Source organism: Vigna radiata, chromosome 7 (genome assembly GCF_000741045.1).
Source record: "Vigna radiata var. radiata cultivar VC1973A chromosome 7, Vradiata_ver6, whole genome shotgun sequence".
In the NCBI taxonomy this organism is placed as follows: domain Eukaryota; kingdom Viridiplantae; phylum Streptophyta; class Magnoliopsida; order Fabales; family Fabaceae; genus Vigna; species Vigna radiata.
This window is the reverse complement of record NC_028357.1, coordinates 5,163,372-5,175,042: the sequence shown is the minus strand read 5'-3', so window position 1 is coordinate 5,175,042 and position 11,671 is coordinate 5,163,372. Positions and strand designations below refer to the sequence as shown.

Here is an 11,671-nt window from a genome sequence, read left to right as displayed (position 1 = left end):
CAATATTTAGAACAAAAAATTCACCCCATTAGGGATTTGATGGAGGTTCAAACATAACAAAAATAAAAAGGAGTGTGAGTAAGGAAAGTGATATCAAACAATTAAATACCCATCAAACAAACACCGAACATTCTTGATTCTTGAACCTCAGAGACTAATCGGCGAAACAAAAACCCCAAAACGGAAATCAAATTTCGAAGACGCAAACGGTGCAGATCAACGGACAGAGAGGACCCAACAAGCAGACAATGAGAAAGAAAAAAAAAGAAAACATTTTGAAGATTGAAAGACGAAACCCATTACAGAGAGATAGATACCTCGTCAGTGAGTGTGAAAAAGGGGTGCGAAGTGATGGAAGAGAATGAGAGAGAGAAAGAGACTGACTGAGAGAGAGAGATTTTCTTTTTCTCTTTTCTTTGTTTATTTTGGTGGGGGGTTGATACATCAAGAACGACAGGAAATGAAGAGTGCATTCTAATAAGAAAGCGCGGGCACTTGCCTTAATTATTATTTCTTTTTTATTTTTAATTTTCAGTACTAAAAAGATAATAAGCTTCCGTTTATTTTTGAAAAAAAAACAAGTAAAAATGAAAAAGGATAGTAGAATTAATGAAAAATAAAATTAATTAAATGCATATGTTGAAAAAATTAAAAGAAAAAATGAGATTTCATTTTAAGAAAAATTTTCAAGAAATATAGTGTATATTTTTCACTACTAATAATATTTTAACTCTATTTTTACTTTCCTTTTTCAGTTTATATATTTATGATATTTACTCAGTTTTTAATTTTAATTTTTTAAACAAATCCATTTTATTTCATCAATCACTCGTATTTTCATACATGTAAATTGCACTAAATATGTCATTAGCTTTTTTATATTTAGTAGTTTGAGAAATGTTAATTACACACCTCTTATATCCTTTTAACACGTTTTTTTATTTTTTATTAGTTAAATGTATTAAAAGCTACAAAACTAAAAACCACATTATATAGTTTCAAATAAATTTAAACCGATAGGAAAGAATGTATCAGAAAAGTATTTTAAAAGAATGATTTCTATTTATTTACTTTATAAGCATTTTTAGTCTACAAGTATAAATATTGTACAACTTTGGTCACTAAATTCTAATTAGAATCCAAATGACGTAACATCACACGATCACGAGACTTTGAAATGTAATTGGACATTTTTTTTGTGTATTATATATGTTTATTTTGTTTTAATATGATTTTTTTGTGTATTACATTTTCACAACTATAATAGATATTATTGACTTAGATTTTTCCCCAGCATATAATTTTCTTCACAAAATTTTTAATCATAAAAGTTTGACTAATTTAACTTACAAGGTTTCAAATAAACACTTATATAGTTATATAGTAGTTAATGGAGTTTCAAACATTATATCATTTAAAACAATGGAAAATTGTGCATCATAATTTTTTCTTTTGAAAATCAAGAAGACAAATATAGACATAATAGAATAATTTTTGTAACAAATTAAAAGTGGACTGACTTTTGTTTCTCTAATAAGAAAAAAAAAATCATTTTCAAAAACATAATCGAATATTTGATAGAAATAAAAAAGGTTCATAAAATGTGCAATATGAATACAAAATTAAGATGTTTTTAGAATTTTNGTTGTATTAAATTTTGACATACTCATTTAATGTCTATTTTTCATTATAATATAACTATAAAATGTTTAGAATATCTGTTCTTAAAATAAACCAACTACTTATTTTAAATATAATTATTTTACCTAAATATAATTATTACAATAACTCTTATAAATAAGGGTGGGGAACTCTAGTCCAAAGGTAAAAGAGAGTCGAAATGTGTATATATTCATTAGAGTAATATCGACAAAGTTAGTACTTAAAACATTCAAAAAGAATATCATATTCATCAATTACACTATATAATTTTAGAACTTCATTTTCATAACCTACATCACCATTTTGAATAACACATCATCAACATTAAACTTGAAGTATTAAAGTATAAGAGTAAATTATTTGTATTTACAATAACAAGAAATGACGTTTGAGTTATGCTTATGATGCTTGAGTGAAAGCAAACATAACTTGAGTAACGTCTTTGCTAGAACAATGTGTAATATGGTTTCAGCATCATCTTAATTACCATCCCTGTCAATCATACTATACTTTAAAATCCAAAGAGTATTATTTAAATATAATTTATCTCTCCTTAACCATTGTTTGTCTTCAAATATAACAACAACTTTAAACTAAGAAGAACTATAATCGTGTCTGAGTATGTTCTGTATTAATAGTAGCATATTATAGTAATATAAGTTATTTTTTCAGTAACTTAATTTGTGTATTATAAATGTATGTTTTGAATATTGTGACGAGGTTAAATTGTCTGTTTATTTATGTATTGTATTGGTATAAAGTCAGGTACTTCTAGATGAGAGTATTTATTTTATCTTNGGATGAGATCGATGATCCAATGCCATCAAATTTTGCTTTGCCCCTTGAACCTCATGTCCATCTAAGATAAAAAATTGAAATTGTTATTTGTCATTGGTAGTTGTTAACGTAGATATATATTTGTTTTGTGTGTAATATTGTATTAATATGTGTGACCAAAACTTTATTTTATTAGATATCCCATGTTTGAGATATTTTGGAAGAAAAATTTGTAATTGGTCAAAGTTCACATTATTTAAATAATCTCTATTTTATTTCCAAAAACAGAAAATGACATAACTTTCCTTTTTTTTAGAGGTATCGTAAATATTATTCAATTCTATGACTTGAAAATGAGTTATAATAAGATAAAAATACATATAAAAAAAACATACCTTAAACTAAAATTTCATAATATTTTAGAAAAAAAAAATACCTTATGGTTAGCGCATTCATCACCCCATTTTCAATAAGTTTTATTTTTGGAGTATCTCACTAGTGCAACAAAAAAATATGACAATGGTTGTTTTAGTTTATGATAACGGTTGTAGAATCAAAGTATATTCATGCGAGGTGAAAAGTTGCGACTTTTGCCTCAATTCAAAAACTGAAGTAAAAATGTTACAATTTTGCCCTAGCTCAAAAAATCCAAAGCAGTAAATAAAAAAAAAATGGGTCTATGGGTCTATGACCTCGATCGGATCTAGAACCAAGATAATAGACTCTTTTTTACCTCCGTTTTTATCAGAACTGATGTCGAAAGTATGATTTTTTGTTAAAAAAAATATTGTTTCGGTAAACATTCCGTATTACATAAACCATATCACAACCCGAAAACACATATACAGACCTACACACAAAAACAAGTATCCACAATTCAAAAATACAGTCTTACATATAACTATTTAATGTGAATTTTGGTTGTGATAACTATGGTTATTATTTTTGAACGAAAATTTATTTGGCCACACTTTTAAACTCTTATTTCAAAAGAAAAATTCTAGAAATCCTTAATATGAAGTTTAAAGGTTTGTTGGATTGCTCATCTTAAAATGACCTTAACTTTCACTCATGTGATGTTTATGTTTTTTTATCCAATTATTCGTTCATTTCTTGTTCTTATTCATGAGAAATCCAAAATAAATTTAATGGTTATTTTATCATTTTGTAGAAAAAAAGTTGAGAAATCTAATTTAAAATAATACATATGCTAAATGCATGAGTTGTTGTAAGTGATGTGAAGATAATGTTTTTCTCTTTTTTGGGTACATAATCGTTTAACTAATGGCCATATTTCACTAATAAACTTTATAATTGTACTTAATCATCGTATAAAAGTCAAAAGTTATCCACAAGTATGTAATCAAAACAAATTCATAGCAAATGAACTCAATAAAATTTAATTTTATCTTTTGTAAAAGAATATTAATTAACTATAGGTAATAATTGTCAACATAATGAACCAACTTTAGCCGAATTAAAATTCATAAATAATTCTTTATCTTATTTCAAGACTTGATCAATATAGTCAAAATTAAAAAGTACTAAAAATAAATATATTATTTATTCACACATATTTATTATTTTAACGTCCCAGGACAAATAGCATAAAAATATATTCTTGAAATAGTACCTTCAAAGCGAAAATACAACAAAGAAAATACCTTTTTAAATAAATAGTTAAACTGAAAAGTTAATAATATATTTATTACAGATTTAATTGGAATGTTTTATGATATTAAATTAATGATAAATATATCATAATTTCATACTCTAAATATTCTCACTTAAAAATAGCTGTCTAATAATAATGCATTTAAATATTCCTTACATATTTATCCACTTGACAAATAATTTCTATAACAAGGGACTAAAAATCAATAAATTTTTTCATGCAAAATTAACGTACTTATTTCGTACATATATCACGATGAGTACACAAGACATACACCCAATTGAAAATTGAAGAGTAAATTACATATTATATATTTATATTCGACATTTTTTTTTCTTTTAAAATTAAATCAATTACAAAGATTCATGAATGATACAGTACTACCTGATATATACAACCTCCAAGCCCTATGCCTCCAAAGAATTGATGACAAATACCTACCAATGGTTTTATCAGTTTCCAAGAAAATAACAATACATCTAGGACTTAAACTTATTCTCTGGAGAAGTTATTTGAACTTATATATTTGATGTAATTAAAAATTTTATAAGCTTTTGTATGATGGATTAATGCTAAATGTTTGTCTCTGAGTTAAGACTTTATATGTCAAATGAAAGAAATGAATGAATTGATATAATGGGCAGGTGTTACATATATAAGTTACATATATGTCTCTGGAAATGCTTAATGTTACTACCAAAACAGAACAGCAGATCAGACACAGTTATATACGGATTATCCGTATATAACTTATATACACTTATATACGGAAAATCCGTATATAACTTATATACTGTTATATACGGATTATCCGTATATAAATTATATACAGATTTTTCGTATATAATTTATATACGGATTTTCCGTATATAATTTATATACGGATTATTATATACGGATTTTCCGTATATAAATTATATACGGATTTTCCGTATATAATACTATCTACGACACTATTAAATACGGATTTTTGTCCGTATGTAATCCGTATATAACCAGAAATTATATACGGATTTTAGGCCTTATATACGAATTTGGGCGGTAGATAATGACAATTTTTCTTGTAGCGATAATAATAGAGTAAGTAATAATTCCAAATTTCAACATTTGCAACATATTCAAACCCAATCTGAAATCACTATCAAATAAAGAAACCTAGAATGAAATTTTTATGTTGATATATGGAGATATAATAATGTGATATGACCAGATGAGGAAGTGGTCGGAAGGAATGATCATCAGATTGAATATATATATATATATATATATATATATATATATATATATATATATATATATATATATATATATATATATATATATATATATATATATTCGTGAAGAGTCCTCCCTTCACATTATCCTATTCTCAATTTGCATTTCATTCGAATGTCATTTGTTGAAAATAAGTTGACATATCAATCCACCAGAGTTCCCATACATTGCCACAAATCCAATGAGTTTTTCAAAAGAATTCACTGGCCAAAATTATACCTATAGCAAGAACTTTATAATGAAGAAAACATTCTTCATGGGATTATACTTACATATAACTTTTCTCCACAAAAGGACTAAACGTTGGAAAAAGCGACCCTCTTCGTGCTACTAACAAATAAATAAATAAGTATAAAAATACACATAATATAATATAAAAATTTTAAATATGGAAAAATATCATGCTCATTGTCTAAAAATAATAAAACAAATAATATTATGTAAAAATTTGTACAACACATATAAAACACTTTCAATCCTTTATCCTAAGTATCATACTCTCTAAAATAAGAATTTAACTACACATCATAACACTTTACTACAAGAGTATAAGAAAATACAAACACTAACTCAAAGTGTCTTAGATTTGAGGTGAAGAACAACCTGGATTTAGAGTCTATTATATAGTTATTATACCTATTCACTTGTTTATCCTAAGAGACGTGAGACTTTAAAAGATACATATTTTCAACATACTCAATAAACTCCACCATAATTAAAACAAACAAATCTTCACAAAAATCATGCTCCACCCTAAAAGAATATACCCACTCTTAGAATTAAACAATCTCAAAAAAATTTGCATCAATGCTAACCAATGCCTTATTCCCTTTCATGATAATCCTTCATGGTATATGAAACGAAGGATTATGGTAGAAAGGTGTTTTGAGAAGGGGAATGGGCTTGAACAAATTTCATGTCATGCAAGCCAAGCAAATGCTTCAAAATATGATTTGTATTGTATGATTGTCTAGTCCCTTATTGATAGGAAAGTCCCAACCATCAAGAACATCCAATGAATCGGTAGATCAGGAGAGGTAAACTGAGCGGTCAGTCTTAAACAAGAATTAGGACTGATGATCAATATCTTAAATCAAAACATGATCATTACCAATTGGACCATCATTACTAGTTGACCTATCGTGATAGGTTGATTACATTTAATATACATTTATTTCTACACTTTCCAATTTGTGTTGACTTTGACATTGAAGTACCTTCTACAGGCAACCTTCTAGTGCAACCAAACAGGATGAAGGACGAACGGTTTAAATGAACGAAACTCGAAAGACTGTTAACATCAACCCTACAAACCGAAACATGATATTTTTCACCAAAAAATTCATTCATTTATTCAACAAACCAATTTGACCAAAGAATATTCTATTTGTCTTCTCGTTTTTTTTTTTCATTTTTCCAAAATTTTATGCAGATGCATGTTGTGTTATGCAAAGTGACAATGAGAATGCAATATGTTATACATGTGTATAACAACATATGAATGTTTGATATGCATTATTTAAGGTGAAATGAAAGTAAAAAAATGCTATAATGAATTTGGAAAACACTTATAACATGTGACCACAACATGAGTGTATGGTATGTACTATGTGAGATGACATGCAAAAGGGGATGCAAATTATGCATTATGCAATGTGACATTAATGTATGTTGTGATGAATTTGAAATTTTTTTTGTACATGTTGTCATGCATGGAGGAAGATCGGATGTTGATGTAATGCATGTTTATGCCTCAAAGCGAACTTATTCATTTTGTTGATGTAAATGTGACACCTTGTAAAAGAAATATCATGTAGATGCTACCTTATTGTACGAAATGTAGATGTAATGCTTCAACATGGTTGATTGCTATTATGTATGACTTGTTTTAGGAACCACATTGTGCAAAGAAGATGAAGGTACACCAATAGATGCTATCACATTTAAGTAAACAATTGGTTATCTCATGTATCTCACAGTTATCCTACTAGATTTGATGTTTGAAGTAAGCCTAATCAGTAAATACATGAGCAATCCAAAGGAGTCACATTGGGTTGCAATAAAATGCATTTTAAGGTACTTAAAGGTACAATTGAATATGGCATTCTCTATCGAAAAAGAAAGAAGACAAGCCTCACAACTTATAGTGATAATAGTTATGCTAGAAACTTAAGGGATCAATGTAGCTCCCTTTAGAGAGTAGTATTTATGATTAGAACTGGAGTTGTATCATGAGTTTCAAAAAAGCAACCTCCAATAAGTTTATCTACAACTAAAGTTGAGTATACAACTACAACGTTTTGTGCTTGTCAATGCATTTGGCTCTAATGAATTCTAGAACATCTTAAATTAGAAGAAAAAAAAGCTACTAATCCTATGTGACATGAACTACCATTCAATTATCCAAGAATATTGTCTCCCATAGATGCAATAAGTATATTGTAGTGAGATTTTGTTTTCTAAGAGATTTAGTAAATGATGAAGTAGTTCAACTAAAATATTGTAACACTAATTAATAAGTAGCTGATATATATAATGATGAAGGAACTAATTACTTATTATGAATAATTGAGGAAGGAATTGTTGAAATTACATGTGCTTTCCTTTTTTCAGGGATGAATTAGTCTCAGATAGTTACATTAATTTCTTCTACTTTATTGCCGTATAATATATAGGTTGTTTCTAAATCAATTTTACATTTGCTTTTCTGTAAAGCTTCTATATAAGCCAAAACTATTTTATCTTAATAATATATAATTCCTTTTTTTTCTCAAGTATCGTGTGTCATTCCTTTTTAGTTTTATCAGAAGACTTATTTTCAACATAAAAAAGAAAAAAGAAAACTCATAAACATTCTAATATTAACGAATAGTAAGTGACATACATTACTTATTAATTATGACATTAGAACTCTCATAGTTTATTGTCATTAAATACTATTGTTTCGTTAGTGTAATTCCTGATGTGGAAAGGATTAAAATTGATAGCTCACTTTAATCTATAATACACTGATTACATATTGAAATTAAAGAAACCGACATAATCTATTTTATCACCTTTTATAACCTTTTATAGTAGATGTAAATAAAGTATTTATATTTTTTAAATTTTATTTGTTTTTGAAGAAATTGTAGGTAGTTAATATTTGTTATGACTAAACCCACAATCATGGCACCAGGTATATACAAAGTCATACACCATATTTATATTTAGAAAATCTTCCATTTAACACAAGTTTGAGGAAAAATAAGAGTTCTAAGGAACAGTAGATTTCCAATGCTAAGATTTAGCAACTGTTTTTTTCTTAGTTTCTAAATAACTCATGGATGACTTTGTACGTGAAATAAATAAAAACAGTGGAAATAAATAACCTTTTGAATAATGTTTGTGCTTCAAAGTACCTAATTTTTACTGATTTATTGGAGAATTTCTTTTAATCACTAATGCATTTTAGCTATTATTTCTGACTTGTTATTTTACTGAAAAATAAATCTGTCAATAATATTGAATTAGTTAGAAATAAAAAAAACCAGGATAATAATATGTGCAAATAATTAAAAGAGGTATAATATTATAATATTCTATACAGAATATTTTAGATTCATCTCGGATTTTCCATATCAAACATGGATATCTTAATTATACTCCCTCTCTGAAATGTGAAATTCAGTTTTAACTTATAATCAAATCAAGGTTCTTAGTCAAACACATATGGTCTTCAGAAGTTGCTGAATTTCCTGATTATTAAATAATTCAGAAGGTCTTTCATTCGTATTTGAAGCAAAGAAAAAAACAATATGATCACAATTTATCACTTTTGAGTTATAATAATGACTTTTCAACTTTTTCCAAACCCAATAGCCATTTAGGGTGAATCCATTGTGGTCACATAAGACTTATATAGCAGCTGGTGCTCGTCTCAAATGCTGACAGATAACAAAATGGAAATAGCTACTCCAGTACTCCACCATATCTTTTTCCCTTGCATATGGTACCCTGATGCACTATTCTGTAAAACAAAAAATAAACATAAGATTTGGTAAAAGCTTATAGATTTTGTACTCAACAAGTTTTTTTTCTAAAAAAAACAAAAAAAAAAAAAAAAACTAAAATTTTTAAATTTAACCAACAAAAAAAATTATTTAAATTTAAGAGATATTCAAGGTAACATAAAAACATGAATTATTCCAGGTCATAGTGATGTTCTTTTTTCTATGTTTGGCCTATGTTAGGTGCAGATTTCTTTTAATTATGTTCAATGTGTGCAATTTATTCTTAACGAAAGCTATTATCAAAGAATAACAGCAAAATCTTCATGTGGGTGGTGTTGTATTAACAAGTTAATGCATGATGTAGTTTAAGTTGGGGGATTACCGTAATGGGAGGTGGTGATTTCAAAGGAGGAGATGGTGGTGGTAAAACCTTGGCGATTGGTAATTTTGCAGGAGCTAATGATGATGGTTTAACTCGTGGACTTGGTAGTTTCACTGGAGGAGATATCGGAGCTGTAACTATGGGATCAGGAAATCTAAAAGGATCAGATACTGGAAATGCAATCACTGGAGCCGGTGATTCAACAGGAGCAAATGCTGGAGATATAGCTTCAGGAACTGGTAATTTCACCGGAGCAAGTGTTGGAGATATAATCTTTGGAACCGGTAATTTTACAGGAGCAAATGTTGGAGACGTAGCCCTAGGAACTGGTGATTTTACAGGAGCAGATTTTGGAGAAACAGGCTTAGGAACAGGTGTTTTAACAGGAGCAGATGTTGGAGATGTAGTTTTTGGACGTGGTGCAGATGTTGGAGATATGGTTTTAGGAACAGGTGTTTTAACAGGAGCAGATGTTGGAGATGTGGTCTTAGGTGGTGCTTTGACAGGAGCAGATGTCGGAGATGTAGTCTTGGGAAATGGTGCTTTGACAGGAGCAGATGTCGGAGATGTAATCTTAGGAACTGGTGTTTTAACAGGAGCAGATGTGGGAGATGTAGTTTTAGGAACTGGTGTTTTAACAGGAGCAGATGTTGGAGATGCAATCTTGGGAAGTGGTGTTTTGACAGGAGCAGATGTTGGAGATGTAGCCTTAGGAAGTGGTGATTGAACAGGAACAGGAAGAGATGATGTTGGAGATGCAACCTTAGGAAGTGTTGGTTTAACAGTTGCAGAAGAAGTGGGAGAAGATGCTGCTGTTGGGGTTGAAGTTGGCAACTTTGATGGAGCATGTCCTTGTGCTTGGGCACTTATTGAGGCTAGTGGGAAGTAAAGACAGCCGAAAGCAAGTGCCCAGAACATTGGAGACATTGTTGGATATAATTTGGTACAAAGATTTGGGTTCTTGATTATTTATATTGTATGGTGCATGTTTATGAATTATGGTTGGAACTCATATGTTAATGAGAATGCAATTTTACCTATCATATCTACATGTGACCTATATGTTAGTACCAGGTCTCATATTCTGTTAATATCTGATGAACCAACATACCATGGTGATGTTTTCTCCTCACTACAAACATCTTTCGAAATAATTGTTGGAAACAGGTGCTTATTTTTTAACTTTTTTTTTATGAAAAATGTATGATTCTATTATTAAAAAAATTGTTAAAATATTATAGTTTTTTTTTTTATTTATGTGAAGTAAAAAACATATATTACTGTCTCTTTTTAAGCATCCTATATATCATCTGGTTAATGTTTTTTACAGTATTTATATCAACTTAAAACGAAATTAGATAGGAGAGAAATGTAAGGAATTTGTTCATTATTGTTGGTATTTAAAAAAAAAAGGTTCAGGAATACATGTTCTAAATATGGTATAGAATAGCATGATGTCCAAGCATTTTTCTTATATATATTTTTCTTATCATTTGGGATGCATAAAGTATAATAGAAAATAAACTTCGGTTTATTGTAAAAATGAAAGAGTCTTTATCAACTTATTACAATATTTTAAAATTTTTTATAAATTTGTAATTGTTTTGGATGATCGGATGCGAACTATGAGTTGAATTTACTAATAATTAATCTCAACCAAAGAATATAGTTAACTGTTTTTAGTCACATTTCTTACCTAATTCTTTTTCTTCATTTATAAAGTTAAATTCAGTTTCAATCATACAATAACATCTAATTTTCTTTGATAATTATACACTATATCTCATATCAACCTGTAATAAGATATTATGAACATTATTATAGTTCTATTATCAAAAACACTATTATTGCAAGATGATTAATATGAAAAATGCAGTAATTTGTAACATTACTGGTTTAGGGGTGTTA

General features: G+C 28.2%; 1 protein-coding gene across 1 annotated transcript; it reads right to left on the bottom strand.

Annotated features, from left to right (window-relative positions):
- Positions 1–8,990: 8,990 nt before the first annotated feature.
- On the bottom strand, positions 8,991–10,688 carry LOC106767819 (extensin). Its single transcript, XM_014652772.2, has 2 exons — positions 9,764–10,688; positions 8,991–9,398 (listed from the first exon to the last, which is right to left on the bottom strand). The coding sequence occupies exons 1-2, from the start codon at positions 10,679–10,681 to the stop codon at positions 9,309–9,311; spliced, it is 1,008 nt and encodes a 335-aa protein (XP_014508258.1). The 5' UTR covers positions 10,682–10,688; the 3' UTR covers positions 8,991–9,308.
- Between the last annotated feature and the right edge of the window lie 983 nt (positions 10,689–11,671).